This window comes from Salvia splendens, chromosome 13, assembly GCF_004379255.2.
Source record: "Salvia splendens isolate huo1 chromosome 13, SspV2, whole genome shotgun sequence".
Lineage (NCBI taxonomy): Eukaryota > Viridiplantae > Streptophyta > Magnoliopsida > Lamiales > Lamiaceae > Salvia > Salvia splendens.
In genome coordinates this window covers 15,199,764-15,220,146 of record NC_056044.1, presented here as the reverse complement: position 1 = coordinate 15,220,146, position 20,383 = coordinate 15,199,764, and the positions used below count along the sequence as shown (strand labels likewise).

At 40.1% G+C, this 20,383-nt stretch overlaps 1 protein-coding gene across 2 annotated transcripts; it reads left to right on the top strand.

Annotated features, from left to right (window-relative positions):
* Positions 1-344: 344 nt before the first annotated feature.
* Positions 345-13,550, top strand: LOC121762865. Of its 2 annotated transcripts, none has more exons than XM_042158876.1 (14): positions 345-508; positions 652-709; positions 884-994; positions 2,180-2,277; positions 2,367-2,450; positions 2,585-2,718; positions 3,687-3,759; positions 3,839-3,884; positions 4,022-4,101; positions 4,313-4,420; positions 4,497-4,556; positions 4,727-4,788; positions 11,986-12,298; positions 12,704-13,550. In XM_042158876.1, the coding sequence occupies exons 1-14, from the start codon at positions 446-448 to the stop codon at positions 13,211-13,213; spliced, it is 1,800 nt and encodes a 599-aa protein (XP_042014810.1). In that variant the 5' UTR covers positions 345-445; the 3' UTR covers positions 13,214-13,550. The 2 variants fall into 2 exon arrangements, with proteins under 2 accessions (XP_042014810.1, XP_042014809.1); XM_042158875.1 differs by having other exon boundaries at positions 346-508; positions 3,992-4,101.
* Positions 13,551-20,383: the final 6,833 nt, after the last annotated feature.

Here is a 20,383-nt window from a genome sequence, read left to right as displayed (position 1 = left end):
GGAAAGTTAGTGAAATATGAGATCCACTATTTTATATTGGTTTTATAATAGAATGAGAGTGAAGTGAGTTGATTGAATGTAAAATCTAATTATCATTTATTGTAAAAGTGAAATGAGACTCTTATTGTGGGACGAACCGAAATGACAAAATATGACTCTTATTATGAGACGGAGAGAGTAGTAAACAAATAATACTTGTGGATTAAATAAAACCTGTGCTCACGGATTGTAATTTCATAAAATATGTAGCGTAGAATTTATATCTAACTTGATAGAAATTTTGTTAAAATTATTTATAATTATTCATTAATGTTATTATACACAAAAACACAATATTTATACTTTCATCCACAATATATTGGTTTGCAACTAAGTAGGGCAGACAGAAGTAAATACGATTACCGGAAAATTCATTTCGCCGGCATGGCCACCTGAGCTCCTTTACATGACGTCGCCCTACTCTAGCGAAGCCAGGAGTTTTCTTTCTCGCCTAAAACCTGCCTTCCAGGTTAATCATTTCAAAGCACTGCATTTATATATGTATATCTATATTTTTCACTTAAGCATTTGATCAAACACCTGGTTCATACTTCAAATTGCGGCCGCATGATCCTTCATTCATTCTACTAACACATTTGCCGTCTCATACAGAGGTTGAAGTGCAGCTTTGTCGAAGACAGGAGTCGCGCACATTTTTCTTCTCATATGGGTTCGTTTGAGCTATTTGACAAACTTCGGAAAACCTTTAATTTACTTGAACATTAGGGCTTCTAAATAGATTACTTTCTTATGAAATCAATGTTGAGCATTTTACCAGTGTGTTGTTTGTTATATTTTCAACTATGGTACATTCCAGTCTTTTAATTAGATTTTATGTGTTCAGGTGAAGGCGAGTTCTCGAAATGGAGGAAGTTGGACTCTAGGAAATTTGGGTTAGAAAGGCCAAGAATATCTGTTGCTTCTTGGACAGTTTTGAGGAATTTACGTGCAAAAGGTGGTAGTCTTGTATGAGTTAGATTAGATGTGACATGCTTTATGTACCATTTGTTTGGAAGTTTGGAAAATTTAACATTGTTATGAATTTTAAAATTCTGAGCTTCACCTTTTATGCACCGCTATCTATTGCCAATCTGCTGTCTGTACTACAAAGTGCTTAACTTTGACATATAGTTCTTTCTGCATTGTTTTGATGGTATTAATTTTGTTTGGAGTTTCTTGTCTGATATTGAGTTTTGTGAACCTTCTCTTCAATCACCATAGTGGAACTGTATCTCATGGTTTTCTTTGTTCAACAGCTTAGCATATGTTGGTTCATCATGGTAGCTATGTAGTTCTCTTTATATGAGTGTGCTGTGTTTCTTAGTAGAATATGTAGAAAATATGCTTGGACAGAAATTTAGAAATCTTAGTAAATGTGTATTGTGTAGAATACTTTGGTGAACCTTGAAAGGTTTTGGTGTTACCAATACCATCTAACAGTCACAATTTCTTGGAACCCTGTAAAATATTTATAGTATAATCTCCTAGATTTGAATCTCGAGACTTCTATTACAATCACTAGAAGATTACATGTACAAGCAAGCAAAGTACGTGGGCTAATTATGGTGGGCTAAGATGGTTTGGACTTTGGACATAGGACGAACCTCTAAGTCAAGCCATAATTGGAAAAACATGCCCAAGTGTGTGTCAAGTAGCTGTAAATGATTGGCAAAACTTACTTTCACAAAGAATGAAAGAATCACATCCACCCCAAAGATGGCGTGAGGTTATTATTTTCAAGATGATGCACATAGATAGTTCAAATGCTTTTAATTACTTAAGATGAACGTCAAGCAAACATATTAGAAGCAATAACTATATAGCTGAAAGGAGAACCTTGGAAGTTGGAAGTCCTTTTCAAGTTGCTTATATGATGCATTCTCATAAATTTAAAATTTTGGTTGAGAAGTTGATCCTCATGAATTATGTTGATTGATCAATTATGCACAACCTTGGTCAGTATACCAACTGTAGGATATTTTCTCGTGCCTTTTAAGTTCAAATTATTTGATTAATGATGCTTTAACATGTGTACTCAAGCTTTCAAATGTTCTTTTATTCCTTTTTGTTTTCCCCTACCCAAGTAAGTATTGGTTGCAAACGTTTATGGTCATCTAATTATTGAAGCTTGAATGCACAGGATTTGAGGCCTACTTAGTTGGTGGATGTGTTAGAGACTTACTTCTCAATAAGGTGCCGAAGGACTTTGATGTGATCACAACAGCAGGGCTTAAACAGGTCCTTTTACTTTCAAGAGTTGTTTGCTGATTGTATCAACAAGTGTATATTGTGAAGCCTGCTCTAAACTGTAACATGCGAATTTAAAGGTCAAGAGGACATTTCAGCGGGCATTAATTGTTGGAAAGCGATTCCCTATATGTATAGTCACTGTAAAAGGCTCTGTGGTGGAGGTTAGTCCCTGTTCATATGATTTTTGAGCTTCTAAAATTTTCCCTACATCTTCTATGCCTAGCTATAGTTTACTTGTTATACCACACATTTTAAAGTGCCAGATATATCAAGCATTTCTTCCTTTCATTTTCAGGTATCAAGTTTTGACACTATAGCCAAAGATTCTGGAGGAGAAAAAGCAGAAGTCTCACAAAAGCCGAGGGGTTGTGATCCAAGAGACTTTCTTCGCTGGAAAAATTGCCTGCGCAGAGACTTCACGGTGAACAGGTTTGAATCTTTGCTTTTTATAAGTATAAATAACTCCTGTCTGATGTACTCTAATCTGATTTCTAGTTTCGATTTCCCCTTTCATCATATTAGGTATGCAGAATAATATCAACTTCAGTTCAACCATTGTATTTCAGTTGGCCCAGTTTTATATCATACAAATAATTCTGTTACATGAATACTGTACATTCTGAGCCATTATGTAGTCAATGTAATCGTCCAGAAAGAATTGTAATTAGGTAACTAAAAACACATGTCACTGAAAGTTAGACCAATGACTACTGTGGTGGGAGAGCTTTAACTATTACTCCCTCTGTCCGCGAATAGGAGTCCCGTTTTTACTTTTTAGTCCATCCGCGAATAGTAGTCCCCGTTCACTTTTACATTAAATAGTAATAGGATCCCGCATTCCACTAACTCATTGCACTCACATTTCATTTAAAACTAATATATGCAAGTGGGACCCATATTCCACTAACTTTTTTCCACCCACTTTTCTTAACATTTCTTAAAACCCGTGCTGCTAAGAAATGAGACTCCTAATGGCGGACGGAGGGAGTATCGTTCGGTGTATGTTTTATATTTTTGCTTATTGCAATTGCTTTACAGAATCAACCTGATTTCAAGTGGAAATGGAATGAAATCTATTATGTAATGCTAATTGGGGTAGAATTCTGATCATAACTGTGAAGTAATCCTGATGGCTAAGTGTGTACTTACTGCAAATGCTTTTGAGGGAGTTTCATAATCATTAGAGTCTTCTAGTTGAGTACTTGATCATTTTTACCTCGACGCAAAGTAGGGGGAAGAAGATCATTAATATGTTTCCTTCTGGAGCTCTCCCATCCCTTTTAAACTACTTCGAAAAAAAGAGTAGTTTGTTGACCTTTTCTGCATATATACATGTTTTTACTTTTTTTTCTGCCTCTAGACTAACTACGCTCTAATATTGGTTACATTTGAAACAGCTTATTTTTTGATCCTTTTGCAAACGTGATCTATGACTATACTAATGCAATTATGGACTTGAAGTCTTTGAAGGTAAGGATATATTTTCTTGGGTATAACATTTTCTTATGATCTTAATTTTTTGAAAGTTGTTCTTTGTTGACTATAACAGCTAAGAACAGTAAAACCAGCTCACTTGTCATTCAAAGAGGATCAAGGTTGTTACATCATACTCACGCAAATTGTAGTATCTTAAATTATACTGCATGTAGTATCATTTTTTTATATTTATAAATTAGCCACCACACCCAACATATTTGTTCAGCGAGGATTTTGCGTGGATTGAGACTTGCAGCTCGTCTCAGCTTGACATTTTCTGAGGAGACAGAGGATGCTCTATATAGCCTCTCTTCATCAGTTGCTGATCTGAGCACGGTAAATCTACAGTTTCTAACTACTCACCGTGTATACCTTGTCCCTTGTGTTTTCTTATGATACTGAAATAAGAGACTTTCTAGCATTTCCCATTTTAATTTTCTTGCTTTCTCTTTGTTAAACCTTCTTGTTCTGTTATCAATTTCCTCCCAGGCCATTTTGTGGTCTGATTTATTTCACAAGAGGTTTTAAACAATGCTTTTTTCCACAGTCCAGGATATTTATGGAGATTAATTATATGCTCTCATATGGAGCTGCTGAGCGCTCCCTTCTTAAGCTTAAAAGGTTTCAGCTACTAGATATATTGCTACCATTAAATGTAAGTTTATTTATGTTGTTCAAAATCAGCACCTTTTGATCTGAGCATATATGACTGAGCATCAATTTTATTGTAGGCAGCATATCTTTCCAAGCAGGTGCATAATCAATTTGGTATACGTTCCTCAATTTTAATGGTTAGCTTCCTTGGCCTGTTGTGGTATATATTGCATCTATTTTATGTGTGCTATACCTCTTTCTGCTTGTCTTCTAATCCCGCTTTATCCAATACCGTTTAATTTTAATTTCTGCATGTATCATTGTCTTTTTCTGACTTTTGATCACTGATCTTTATAAACCTCTCCAGAAATTATTTTCCAATTTGGATCAGTTGATTACTTGTGACCGACCTTGTAATGACAGTTTGTGGTGAGTTACTACTCCTTTTTATTGTCTTTGTTTAAACTGGAAATAAAACATACACATCCGGGTCCATACATACGCGGGGCTTGCAGTTGTCTAATTCATTACAGTGAAGATGCATGACAACGAAGTATTATATTTCCCCATAACATAACGTTAGTTCACATTATGTATATGTTTTGAGGAGCAGAATAGTAAATAATTAAGTAGTACAAACGAGGAAATACAATGATAAGAGAGTAAATATGCCGATCTGAAGGGGGAGCACAAGATGTGCTCGACAAGAATTGAGCAGAGGGAAACTCACGGCTTTATTGATAATAAGTGGAGATAAGTAACAAGATAAATCCTCCAAGGAGGCCCTCGATCAATGATCGCCTAACACTGAATTTCCCCAGATGCTATTCACCATGTTTGGGGATTCAACTAACTAAGCCGTTGTAGCTGAATCCCTCTTTGACCGCGCCTACTCTCCTTTTTCTCCCATGGTTGTTGGCCACATCACTTTTTGGTGGTTTCCTCGTTTGTAGACTCGCCACTCCGTATCAACTGCCGCCCCCGGCAAAACAGCCTTGTCCTCAAGGTGGAAGTAAGGAAACTGTCCCCGAATATCTGCTGCATCCATCCAAGTGGCCTCGGCACGAGGCAAGCCCGACCACTTGGTCAAGACCTGGGCAACCTGCTCACCATCGCGAGAGAGGGTTCTGTGCTGCAGGACCTCTTCAGGTAAGACTGGAGGGTCGGCCTCTAGCAGTGCCTCCGGTAATTCGGTTTCAGCAGTGGTCTCTCCAATGGCCAGCTTGAGCAAGGAAACCTGAAAAACCGGGTGAATTCGGGAACCGGCAGTTTCGGGAACCGGCAGGAAGCTTAAGACGGTAGTATGCTGTCTGCCCAATGCGTGCCTCGACCTGAAAAGGCCCAATAAATCGCGGGGCCAGCTTCCGATTTGCCTCCGTGAACAATGTGGATTGGCGGTAAGGGCGGAACTTCAGATATAACAATTCTCCGACTTCAAACTCAACATCCCTTCGGTGCTTATTAGCCGCGTGAGTCATGCGCTGCTGGGCACATGCAATGTTGACGGAGAAGGCTCAGCGTCGCGTCACGAGATTGGAGAGATTCAACGACCGCCTGTTTGGCTTCCGTTTCCGTGTGGTAGGCGGAACTCATACGCAGTTTTGTCCCCGTTGCACGGAATAACTCACGCCAAAAGGAGCTCAAAAAGAGAGGGTCCCGATCCGAAACGATGGACCCAGGGATCCCATGGAGGCGCACGGATCTCCTTAGTGAAAATGTCGGCTACCTGCTTGGCAGAAAATGGGTGGCGGAGGGCGATGAAATGGGCATACTTCGAGAGCCGATCCACCACCACGAGCACGCAGTCGACACCACCTGACTTCGGTAAACCCGATAGGAAATCCATGCTCAAGTCTTCCCACACACGATCTGGAACGGGCAGCGGAGAAAGCAGTCCAGCCGGCGCCATGGTATCATACTTATTCGGTTATTCCTTTGGCAAGTGGCACAGGCAGCGACGAACTTGGTAACATGAGACGAACTTGGTAACATGAGACATCATCCCAGGCCAATAAACGTTTGATGCGATTCGTCTGTAAGTTCTGTAAGCTCCAGCATGACTGCCGGTCGGAGTGATCGGAGTGATGTGATATTCTGCCAAGAGGCGCTGGATCCATGGGGAGTATGCCGGAATCACGATGCGTCCCTTATAGAACAAGGTGCCATGGATCAATTCAAAGTGGGTCTTGGATGGGCGGCCATTGGACAGGTCAGCCAAGACGTCGCGGAGGTTGGGGTCGTCGGAGAGGGTAGACTGGATCGACGACCATTCGGGCCAAGTTAGACGGGAGATGGCCGATAGCTCGATGCCCTCATCATCCCACCGTGATAAGGCATCGGCTGCTCGATTCAACCTGTCGTCTTTGTATATGATAGTGAAATCATAGCCGAGTAATATTGCAGCCCAATTTTGTTGTGCTGGGGTCGATAGCGCGTGGGCCAAGAGCTGACGTAGACTCCGTTGATCGGTGTGTAACACGAATCTTCACCCAAGCAGATATGGACGCCAATGGTGTATGGCCAGGACTAAGGCCATGAGCTCCTTTTCGTAAGCTGACTTGGCGAGCCAACAAGAGGAGAGTGTCTTGCTGAAATAAGCTACCGGCTGTTTTTCCTACATGAGAACCGCCCCTAGACCGCGCCCCGAAGCATCGCACTCGATCACAAATTCTTTGGAGAAGTCGGGCATTCGGGGTAATGGGGCGGATGTGAAGGGCCCTCTTTAAGGCAGTGAACGCCTCTTCCGCCTCGGAAGGCCATACCCATGCTGGTTTCTTGCTTGGGTCAGCTGGCTTCTTCAATAGTTGCGTGAGAGGTGCCGCGATCTTTCCATAATCCCGGATAAACCGGCGATAGTAGCCCGTCAACCCGAGGAATCCCCGGACGGCCTTAAGGGAAGTCGGTGTAGGCCAGCGAAGAACGGCTGACTCCTTGTCGGGATCCATGCATATGCCGTCGATGGACACCACATGACCCAAGTACTCCACCTGCCCCCCGGCTGAGAAGGCACTTCTTAGGATTGACAATAAGAGAGTGCTTTTGGAGAGTGCCAAAAATGTGTCTGCGGTGCTCCAAGTGGGAATCCCAAGATTCACTATATATCAAAATATCGTCGAAGAAAACCAGGACGAACTTGCGAAGGGCGGGACGAAATATGTCGTTCATAAGCCTCTGGAAGGTGGCGGAAGCATTGGTGAGGCTGAAGGCATCACGTGGAACTCATAATGACTGGAGTGAGTTCGAAATGCTGTCTTATGCACATCCGGGCTCGCCACGCGGATCTGGTGATATCCGGCTTTGAGATCCAGCTTACTGAACCAGAGAGATCGAATTTTCCGTCGGTGCCGTCAAATGTGGGCATGGTCAGGTTGGAGTAGGTGCCCGAAGTTGCTACAGATCCAATCGTAGGAGTCTTGGGTATCGGCTGGGTGGGTGTGGAGGTGGAACCGGTTGCCATAGTAGCTCGAATTTCTGCCATAAAATTGTCGAGTTTGGACCCAATATCAGAACATTGAACGTTGAGTTTATCGACCATTGTCGTTAGCGCTTCCGTCTTTTTCTCTAGGTCACCGGCGACCTTCTCTAGTCCTTCAAGTCGCGTGTCCGTGTTGCGAGTGTTAACCATCGTCACCGCACCAAATTGATAAGAGTAAAGGTGCCGATCTGGAGGGGGAGCACAAGATGTGCTCGACAAGACTTGAGCAGAGGGAAACTCACGGCTTTATTGTTAATAAGTGGAATTAAGTAACAAGATAAATCCTCCAAGGAGGCCCTCGATCAATGATCGCCTAACACTGAATTTCCCAGATGCTATTCACCATGTTTGGGGATTCAATAAATAGGTTTACGTGTGAGGAAAAATAGCAACAACTAAATCTAAACAAATCAGCAGCAACTAAATTCAAATAACAAAAATGAATCTGCCAAACTAACTAAGCCGCTGTAGCTGAATCCCTCTTTGACCGCGCCTACTCTCCTTCTTTTTCTCCCATGGTTGTTGGCCACATCATTTGGCGGTTTCCTCGTTTGTAGACTCGCCACTCCGTATCATACAGAGACCGAGCGTCATGAGTTACTGTCTTCATGGTCAATCCCACAATGTATAATGGTTTGGAAATAACCCACCTTTCCTCCAGCCTCCTTCCCCTTGACAGCAGCAGAAGAATTTATTCACCAACGGCCTTCCCTGGTTTCTTTTACTCCTTTTTCAGTTACCCTCTTTCTTGTTCATATTTGTATTGACGGTCACCCAAGGCTGCACTCTGTTTTTTGCAACTCATAATATGATAGACACATGTTCCTTCTTGTACCATTTAAAGACCTCTTTTTCATATGAGGATGGTCATCTTATTTTGAAGATGAAATATTTTGCGTGGGTTGAAAGAGAATGACCAATTCCATAGTTCATAAATAAATGAAACGAAGTAAAAAGGAATGGATCTGTTATTATCTACCATGACGAGGACCTTGTGTTGGCCAATGCGGCTGAAGAGGTTCATCGTATCTGTCGCATCAAGGCCATTGAAGGATAGTTCAGACAAGTAGAGCTCCAAACTTGGCTCCTCAGGCTCACGTTCGTCGTCATCCTTGTCGGAAATGGGCTCGTCGTCGTCTATCACAATGACATTGAGGGTTTTTGACGGGCAGCGGTGAGTCGTGCCGAACTTCAAGCCTCACCGAAAGTAAGTACCTGCCGCAATATGCTTTTTATACTCCTCTGAAGACATTTGTCGGAATCGACGATTGGACGTGCGCCTCGGTCCAGTCGTGGGGGCTGGAGAGGGATTGAACGACCTCTGACGACGCGCCCTGCGCTGGCAAGGCAGGTGGCAGAGCCGGGGTGGGGTTTGGTTGGGAGCCCGACAGTTGATCAAGTTGTAGTGCCATCTGAACTGCATCTGAATAAGAAGTGATATTCGCCGCTTTCATGTGCATACGAATCTCCGGGCATAGAGCCAGGAAAAACCCGAGGTACTGGTGATCCGCCAAATCCGGAATCTGCACCAGCCGGGCCTCGAAAGCTGCCACAAAGTCGACGAGAGAACCCTCCTGGCGAGTAGAGGCAAACGCCTCATAACCATCTAACACCATTTTGTCTCCAAAGCGTTTTATTAGCTCAAGTTTGAAATGATCCCATGTCAACGCGGGAAGGCGTCGGTGCAAGAGTTGGAACCAAGGCAAGGCCGGGCCGGCCAAGGCGACCATGGCAACGCCTAGACGGTTCTCCGGTAACGTGCCGGCCACCAGAATGTATTGCTCCGCACGCGCCAACCAGGCAAGAGCGTCGGTGCCGTCAAATGTGGGCATGGTCAGGTTGGAGTAGGTGCCCGAAGTTGCTACAGATCCAATCGTAGGAGTCTTGGGTATCGGCTGGGTGGGTGTGGAGGTGGAACCGGTTGCCATAGTAGCTCGAATTTCTGCCATAAAATTGTCGAGTTTGGACCCAATATCAGAACATTGAACGTTGAGTTTATCGACCATTGTCGTTAGCGCTTCCATCTTTTTCTCTAGGTCACCGGCGACCTTCTCTAGTCCTTTAAGTCGCGTGTCCGTGTTGCGAGTGTTAACCATCGTCACCGCACCAAATTGATAAGAGTAAAGGTGCCGATCTGGAGGGGGAGCACAAGATGTGCTCGACAAGACTTGAGCAGAGGGAAACTCACGGCTTTATTGTTAATAAGTGGAGATAAGTAACAAGATAAATCCTCCAAGGAGGCCCTCGATCAATGATCGCCTAACACTGAATTTCCCAGATGCTATTCACCATGTTTGGGGATTCAATAAATAGGTTTACGTGTGAGGAAAAATAGCAACAACTAAATCTAAACAAATCAGCAGCAACTAAATTCAAATAACAAAAATGAATCTGCCAAACTAACTAAGCCGCTGTAGCTGAATCCCTCTTTGACCGCGCCTACTCTCCTCCTTTTTCTCCCATGGTTGTTGGCCACATCACTTGGCGGTTTCCTCGTTTGTAGACTCGCCACTCCGTATCATACAAAGACCGAGCGACATGAGTTACTGTCTTCATGGTCAATCCCACAATGTATAATGGTTTGGAAATAACCCACCTTTCCTCCAGCCTCCTTCCCCTTGACAGCAGCAGAAGAATTTATTCACCAACGGCCTTCCCTGGTTTCTTTTACTCCTTTTTCAGTTACCCTCTTTCTTGTTCATATTTGTATTGACGGTCACCCAAGGCTGCACTCTGTTTTTTTGCAACTCATAATATGATAGACACATGTTCCTTCTTGTACCATTTAAAGACCTCTTTTTCATATGAGGTATCAAACATGCCATCATTTCCTATGGCAATCAAAGATGCCAAATTACTAGGTAAAGGCAAGAGTAGTTCAGCTGGTACTCAAATGCCTTTTTCAAGACTTGCTCGTCTTTGGGCATATATTGGATTGGATTGTAGATATATTAGTACTTCTTTTCCTTCTATTTTCTGCTTTGGTCAGTGTTCTGCCAAATTAGCCTTCAGTTGCATACCTGCACGTGTTCCGTATGGTGGAACTGTTTTTAGAAAACAAATATGTCACTGAATTCGATTTTGTAGTTGGAGATAAATCCGTGAGCAATATATATATATATATATATATATATATATATATATATATATATATATATATATATATATATATATATACCTATCTCAATTCTCGACTTTTATACTTTAGATGTATTTTGGAAAAAAATTACTCGTGTTTCTCCACTTGGTCGCTATTATTGGTACGTAGATTGATGACCTTAGGAGCATGGTTAAATCTTGGTACAATCGTTTTGTTTGATGTTACACGGCCATAGGGCCACATATATTTTTCAATGTGACCACGCACTAACTTTCTTTATCATTCCTTCCCGGTGACATGGCTAGTCATCATACATTTTATATTTTTGTTGAAGAGCAACACCTTCCCCCATAGATGGCCACGACCAAGTTCCATTAGTTGCACCTAGCGCAATATGTATTTGTTGGGGATGGAGTTCAGTCTGTATTTTATATTATGGGAAAATACGTTATCAAGCAATCATTATATATACATGTGCAAGCGGTGAGGTTGATGAATATCTTAACATGAGATAAAGTTAGGATCATTGTTCAAGTGTAAGTTTAGTTGTTCTTCTTGGTTTCCAAGATATTAAGCAACAATTATTGTCTTCTATAACAGTTGATTTCATACTTTCATATTGTATCTCAATATATCCAAATTTGTACTAAAATTATTTGCTAGTGTAGATTTCTAATGTTGTCCACCTTCAAAAATAGAACTTGTAAGTGATTTATACAAATTCCTAAATACTCCATTGTCCCATTTCAAATGAAATGTTTTCCTTTTATGGTTGGCCTATTAAAAATGAAACGTTTCATAAAATACAAACAAATCTATCTCTACTATATGTCTTACTTTACTCTCTCTTCATTAACTCACAAAACAATACTACATAAAATCACGTGCCGATTCCCAAATGTTTCATTTTAAGTGGGACGGAGGGAGTACTAGTTACTCATTCAGTTATTTTTGTCAAGAGCCTACTTTCATCCTCTTTATAGTCCTTTTCTCTTCTGTTTTCTTTTTCGATTCTTTTTTGTCCTGTTACTTACTTATATTTATTGAACAGGGTTGCAATCTTGGTGTTTCACCTGGCAATATGTAGTAATCCCCAACATCCTATCGTCATTTTGACCTTTACCTCACTTCTACATTATAGAACGATGGAAGAAAGCATAAAATTTGCAAGACAAAATGCTCTAGCTACCAGAACTGACATGCCTGAAATCATGGGTGTTCTCAACAATTTACTGGATGATGAAATAGTAGAAAGAGTGACTTTGTTTATTGAAGAAGTCATAAATTCTGTACATGTATTGATCAAGAAAGAGTCTCTTTTGGAATCAATGACCAGCTTTCCCGAATTTCCTTCTTCTGGTTTGGTAAGTATTATTTGGTGTCATGAGTGAGCTCTTCCACTGTCCCATACATTTTATTTACTAATCAAGAGTTACCGCCTTTTTTTCATTAATCATTGAAGATATGCTTTTGAGCAAGTGTTATGTTTTCTATCATATGTCTGGCATTGAAGTTGTGGCCATGATGGCGAAATTTGCTCATGTTCATTTGCTTTTACAATATGCATTTAAAATCAAAGGTATTTGCCAATAAATTCCTCAACTTACACCAAATTTTGGTTTTGCATACCAGCTTTAAAATCTGCCTGCAAATTGCTAAATTATTGATTTGTTCTGATTTTGCAACCGGACAACATTTTGATGCAGACATAACTTGAATGAAGCCACTTTAATTTTGGTATTTACTTACTGTTGTGACTTGTCTTTCAGGTTTTCATACCTCAAAAAATGGGGCAGAAAGTAATAAATATTGTTGACATTTTGGGGAAAGGTGTCAATTCTGTAAAGGCCAATGAAAGAGGTCAGGAGTTACGCCACCAGTTGCTGAAAGAAGGAAATGTAAATGAGACCAGGTTCGTGCTTGGTAAGATTCTAGCGACAACTCTGCTTCACAGTAAAAGGCGAACACAAGGATCGGATGCTGAAGATGGAAAGAATGATTTACTTGTAACAGACCAACCACAGAAGTTGGGAGATTTTGAACAGACTCGGAAAACAGCAGGTCATCTCAGCAACTATTTTGCTATGGATACAAATGTGAACAAGAGGAGAGCAACACCATCAAGCTACAAGAAATTGTCTGATGTTGCTACTAAGAGGACAAGGTTATCCGATGGAGAATGGGGGAGTAAGGGCGTGACTCACACAGTCGGATCAAATGCAGGTAAGAAGATTCTGAAAGACGACCATGTGAATGCAGAGACTCACAATAATAGATAGCTCTGTCATATGGCTGATCAAAGTGAGCAGCGATAATGCAATGTAAGAAGATAATTCTCGGTCCACTGAGTTTGTTTCAGTTCAAGACTTTGAGGTATCTCTGCCAACTCAATATTTGGCTCGCAGGTTAGGTTAGTTCATAGGGAAATTGATGTGAAACAGAGCTTGAGCAACACTAGCAGTTCCTGTGTTTGAGAAAACATTTTGATGTTATATGCATGTCTTCTACAGGAGCACTAAATTTTGGTTCTACTTATAGTATGTATTAGTTACTTGATATCTAATTTTCGCTTGATGTTTAAACTCTTTATAGTGTTGTATTTATCTTTAACATGTTCGATTATTTTATAATTGAACCACCATGTTTGATATTTTTCAATCAGATTACAACCACTTTTATTATACTCCTTCCATCCCACTTTGAAGATGACACGAATTTTAACACTCCCTCCTTCCCGCTCTAAGTAATCATTTTCCTTTTTGAGTGGGATGTCCCACTCCAAATGACACATTTTTAAAAATTGAAACTGTTAAATTCTCTAAATTCTGTCCCACATCGACTTGGTGAAGATCTCATCTAATCTATATAAGTGTGAATATCTAGTTTTGGGAATGTGCACAACGTGTTCCATGTGTCGCAGTCGAGCAAGTACGTGTTTGATCCCAAGCATGTGATTCATCAAGAAGAGGTTGTCCTGACCCCCGATATGAGCTACGAGGAGAGGCCCGAAGCAATCCTAGATCGAATGGTGCAAGAGTTGCGAAACAAGTCAATATGATCCGTGAAGGTGTTGTGGAAACACCATGGTCCCGAGGAAGCCACGTGGGAGTTAGAAGATAGGATGAAAGAAAAGTACCCCGAATTGTTTTTGTGAGACGACCAAATTTCGGGACGAAATTTCTGTTAAGAGGGGAAGGATGTAGCACCCCGAAAAATTTGCGACTTTTGTTTTTATTAATGTGGATGTTGAATGGGAATTTCTTTTATGGAAATTGATTTTTTATGTGATTGAGTTAATTATGTGGAATTAGTTGTTGTGAGTTATGTGGAATAATACGAATTATGTTCCAATGTGTGAATTAAATTAAATGGGATCATGCATATTTTTCTTGTCATTTTATTTGATATTTTTCGGCCCTCATAATTATTTGAAATAGTATTTTCTTTCTTGGATTTAACTACTTGTTTTGGGATAATTATCCAAATAAAATCCAAACCAAATTATCCCTATGTTATTCTACATAATTTCCGACCCCTTGCCCATTTCTTGGTTTTTTCGAAATCTCCTATTAATTATGAGGATAAATTATTTTGTAGATTTAATTGGTACCTTACTTATTTCCTTCCTTGAATTAAAAATCCAATTAAATCTCTTCATATCCTATTTTAATTAGGATTTGACTCTTTCCTTCTTTAAGACCTCATAAATTTTCGCCTCTTATGCCTTTCAATTACCTTGTGGGATTAATTTAATTGTTACCTATTTTATGGGGGCCTTTTCCATAAGAAATTACCAAATTTAAATCCTATTCCTATTTAATTTGGGGATTTAAATATTTCCTTTGACTACTTTTACACACCCCCCATTTCCTACTTGGAGAATTCTTGAACTATTTTATTACCTTATTTATGGGATGCTCAATATCTTTTTACCCATTTTTGTGAGTATATTTCTCTCCAAGTAATACCATAATTTTTGAAAAATTCCCCCACACTACACGCCTATTTCTTTTAATTGTGGAGCTTATTCATTGACCTCTATTTTATTCTTCCACAATTTTAATTGTTTAATTAAGGGTGGGAATAATTATTGAATATAATTTAAGAAAACCCTAACCCTAATCTTCACTCCACACGCCACCCTCTCTTCCTCTCCTCTCCCACACGTTTTTCTCCCCCCCCCCCCCTTTCCTACTTGGAGAATTCTAGAATTATTTTGTTACCTTATTTATGGGATGCTCAATATCTTTTTACCCATTTTTGTGAGTATATTTCTCTCCAAGTAATACCATAATTTTCTAAAAATTCCCCCCACACTACACGCCTATTTCTTTTAATTGTGGAGCTTATTCATTGACCTCTATTTTATTCTTCCACAATTTTAATTGTTTAATTAAGTGTGGGAATAATTATTGAATATAAATTAAGAAAACCCTAACCCTAATCTTCACTCCACACGCCTCCCTCTCTTCCTCTCCTCTCCCACACGTTTTTCTCCCCCCCCCCCCCCTCTCCCCTCTCTCTCAAGTGCTCCAAATCAATCCTTCATTGTTGCTTCAATTTTGAAACAAGTCAATAGGATCCGTGAAGGTGTTGTGGAAACATCATGGTCCCGAGGAAGCCACGTGGGAGTTAGAAGATAGGATGAAAGAAAAGTACCCCGAATTATTTTTGTGAGACGATCAAATTTCGGGACGAAATTTCTGTTAAGAGGGGAAGGATGTAGCACCCCGAAAAATTTGCGACTTTTGTTTTTATTAATGTGGATGTTGAATGGGAATTTCTTTTATGGAAATTGATTTTTTATGTGATTGAGTTAATTATGTGGAATTAGTTGTTGTGAGTTATGTGGAATAATACGAATTATGTTCCAATGTGTGAATTAAATTAAATGGGATCATGCATATTTTTCTAGCCATTTTATTTGATATTTTTCGGCCCTCCTAATTATTTGAAATAGTATTTTCTTTCTTGGATTTAACTAATTGTTTTGGGATAATTATCCAAATTAAATCCAAACCAAATTATCCCTATGTTATTCTACATAATTTCCGACCCCTTGCCCATTTCTTGGTTTTTTTGAAATCTCCTATTAATTAGGAGGATAAATTATTTTGTAGATTTAATTGGTACCTTACTTATTTCCTTCCTTGAATTAAAAATCCAATTAAATCTCTTCATATCCTATTTTAATTAGGATTTAACTCTTTCCTTCTTTAAGACCTCATAAATTTTCGCCCCTTATGCCTTTCAATTACCTTTTGGGATTAATTTAATTGTTACCTATTTTATGGGGGTCTTTTCCACAAGAAATTACCAAATTTAAATCCTATTCCTATTTAATTTGGGGATTTAAATATTTCCTTTGACTACTCCCTATTTTACACACCCCCCCTTCCTACTTGGAGAATTCTTGAATTATTGTATTACCTTATTTATGGGATGCTCAATATCTTTTTACCCATTTTTGTGAGTATATTTCTCTCCAAGTAATACCATAATTTTCTAAAAATTCCCCCCACACTACACGCCTATTTCTTTTAATTGTGGAGCTTATTCATTGACCTCTATTTTATTCTTCCACAATTTTAATTGTTTAATTAAGTGTGGGAATAATTATTGAATATAAATTAAGAAAACCCTAACCCTAATCTTCACTCCACACGCCTCCCTCTCTTCCTCTCCTCTCCCACACGTTCCCCCCCCCCCCCCCTCTCCCCTCTCTCTCAAGTGCTCCAAATCAATCCTTCATTGTTGCTTCGATTTTGAGTTGGAAACTCAAGATCCGTTGAGGAATCACACCAATTGTCTTTTCTACTGATTGTTTTCAAGAGAAAGGTATAATTTTTGATCCACCTTTCCCCCCCTTATCATTGAATCCATGATTCTTGAACCCCTCATGCATATAGTGAGTAGAGAAGCGTAAATCAAAGAATTTATTGGTTGGGAAGGATGGTTGCACATGAATGGTTGTGTGTGTGTATGTACGTGTGTGTGAGTGTGTGGATGAATCGTTGTGAATGTTATGTGCGAATAGGAAAGCATGGTTGTAATCTCATTTTTTAAGCATGACTATGTGTTGGAAGCATGAATATGTATGTGTGAATGTATGATAGACAAACTAGGGCTGTGAATGTTGAGCATGAAAACTGTTGTGTTCGGACAGTAGGTTCCGACGAGTTTTTGAACAATCCAACGATCTTATTTCGACATGAATTTTTACCTGGATAAAGTTTCAGATGTCTTCTGTGTTGTGTCAAAATTTCAGCTTCAATTGATGACGGACGAATTTATAACGAATTTTTCAATTTAACTGCGCAGTCCTGCAGAAATTGTGTTTCGTCCAGTGAGTTTCGTTTTTATTTTGACCAATCAAAAGATATGATTTTGGCGTGGAATTTTAACTGAAAAAATCTTTATGTGTCTACTGTGTGGTGACCAAATTTTAGCTTCATATGAGATCGGATGGAATTTTAATGATTTTTACAAAAATACTTTGTTGACAAGCTTTGAATGCATTACATGATACATGTGTGAATAAGGAACGTATCCTATGATGTGGTTATGTGTTGCATGTTGATGTATGCTAGAGTGTTCGTTTCGTTTATGTTGGTGAACGTTTGGGATGGGCAATATAAGAAAACGATGAGGGCAACATAAGAAAACGATGAAAGGAACGATAGGGCATGCATGATAAATGTGTTGATGGAAAAACTGATTGTGTTATGGTGTTGACAAGGGTTGTTGTGTGTACGTGGGTACAAAGAGCAAGGGTTGCATTAAAGTTGTGAATTGTGTTGTATAAGCAAGCGAGGTGGGCTTTATTTTACTAGAACTCTTTTACGTTTCAAAAGTATGATGATGGTGTAATAAGGGTGGTTTAAATTGTTATATCATGCCATGTTTGTATTGATGATGAGATTTGTTTTGTCTGGCCAGACTATGAAACTGTTTTGGTTATACTCGATGATATTTCTCTTCTAAATGTAAAACTCGAGTTCACTATGGTATGGATGACATAACTTTTATCAAATGTTTTCGGCATGAGCCCATTGAGTATATTAAGTACTCAGCCCTGCATATGTTTTCCCTATGTGCAGGTTGAGCAATGGGGTTGCGGCGGATGTTGAGTCGAGCCTTAAGATTTCCCAGATGCGTCGTGTCTTCATACATGGGCGTCATCCTATGACTCTCTCTAGATACTTGATTTCTGCTGCCTTGTTTGAAATTTCTTTCTTTCTAAAAGTCTTCCATTTTTTTCCATACTATGTTATAACATTAATTATCTTGAGACATTAATCCGCTGCTTAACCGTGCAATACATTAAAATATTTTCTCTTGATGTTTAGTTGAGCTTTGTGTTAAATGTCGTGTTTTATTGTTCCCCCTTTTCTTCCCCGCTTCTTAGTCCCTCCCCTAGTCGCGATTTCTCCGTCTTTACTATCCTTAGTCAGGGCGGCCGTGACACTCACTCCAGCCCATAATGGTCGACCCATTGTTCGAAGTTGAACTTAGGCGGCCTCTCTTTCCAATACCCGATGGCTTTAGTTTGGTTGCTGCCACCTTGGAGTTGTGTGCACACGTAAGGAGGGTCTTTGCAAACTTGATTCGGAACATCTCCAAGCTCTTTGTCCCTTTGGCGTTCAATCCGCACTCACATTCCTTCTCTCTTTCTCCAAAGTACGTCTCCATATGCCGCATGACGTAGACCCCCGTCCCCATGGTGCAGAAGTTGTTCCTCGAGGGCATTGTCACCACATGGGGTACTACATTTTCGGACCTGCCCTGCCATTTTGGGAACTTTGCACTTCGTAAGTGCATCTGCCATGAATTTTTTCTACATCAAATAGGAAAAGTGTGTAAGAACTCGATATAATGTACATTTTGTTTACTATAATGCAACGTAACTAAGTAAACACATTACGTACTAGAAGAGATGGTGTGTTGCCATACTTTGCACTGAACGAGCCGTGGGGTTCAGCCAAACTGTGGTCGATGATGTTCATTTTGCCATCTGGCAGATCGAAACACACCACGTACTGATGGCTCGCACTCCAAATTGGGAAAAAGAACTGCACAATGAAAGGTACATTACATGACACATTATTGTGTACATTATTAATGAATCTCATTGACATTATTATAATATCGCTCACCATATCATATTTCTCCCATTGGAAGCTTCCCGTTCCAAGCGCTTCCTCGAATAGTATAGTCCAGAATGAATCAAACTGCCTTTGTTTATGTCCATTCAGGAGGAGTGTCGACAACGGTGTGTTTCTGCAGTTTATTTGGAAACTAGTTCATTATTTGTACCTATAATAGTAATTTGTAAATCAGAGTATGACATTGTTCACTCACACATGGATTTGTAGAGAAGAAGAGCCTGGAAACTGTCTCCGGTGCCTTGAGCTTTTCCATGTTGTTCAGGTACAAGCTCCAGGTATCTATGATAGCGAGGCTCACAGCCTTGAACGGCGCTAAGGTCTGGAACTCACTCTGCACAGTTTGTTTGAAGATGTCTTGTAGACAATGGAATCCCTGCATAGCATTAAACAGTTAAACAAAACTAACCGATGTGCCAACAATAACACAAGCAAAATTAAAACACTTACTTATTTTTTTCGGCTGTGCTAAGGACCCAGTAATAGAGCTCCTTGTCAACGTTGTTGGCCTTCGCTGTTAGTCTAACAGCCCACTCGTTGAACGGAGACCTGGCAGCCAGACTTGCTTTCTTCACTCGAGATGTTGCCAGGTTCGCAGCCTCCTACACGAATGGAAGATATGGTTAACACAAGTGAGCAACAACCATACATGGTAAAACTTTAATGTTTGAATGAAATAAGCTATTCCATACCACATCTCCAGCCTCCTCCTGCTGGATCTCCTTCCCTTTCCCTTTTCCTTGCGGAGCCACAGTTGGAATGGGCAACTCTTTTCCACTCCCACTCTTTCCAGCTTCATCAATCACAATGCCCTTCTCCTTAGCTGGAGTAGGTTTCTGGTTGAAAAAAACATAAGCCACATAATGCATGTAACCACCAAAATAATGTACAATTACAAGCATATAATGTAGTTTACCAAGCACCTTTGCAATGGTCGGCTGTTTCCCCTTCCCTCCCTTAGCAGCGCCCTCCTTAATGGGTTGTGGTGCTTTGTCAGCCTGAACCTATATAATGAAGCCAGGCACACATGTAATGTAATCATAATTGTAGTGGCAATAATGTAACAATAACAGTATAAAATGCAAGGAATGTTTTACATGTACATACATAGGCACTGTCCCCTACAGCTCCACCACTCTCCTCTGCCGCTGCTTTCTTCTTGGTGGCTTTCACTGTCTTGGTTTTTCTCTTTGATCCCGTACCACCTCCATCTTTCCTCACCCCAATTGCCACACCACCAGCTTCTACTCTTGACTCAGTCTCATGTACACAATTGCAGCAAAA

Bases quoted from the DNA above. Each gene is read 5' to 3' on its own strand.
- LOC121762865 (XM_042158875.1), top strand. From the start codon at position 446: ATGACGTCGCCCTACTCTAGCGAAGCCAGGAGTTTTCTTTCTCGCCTA. The intron at 509-651 runs GTTAATCATTTC...CGTCTCATACAG, and splicing joins GCCTAAAACCTGCCTTCCAG to AGGTTGAAGTGCAGCTTTGT. The intron at 4,789-11,985 runs GTGAGTTACTAC...TTTATTGAACAG, and splicing joins CCTTGTAATGACAGTTTGTG to GGTTGCAATCTTGGTGTTTC.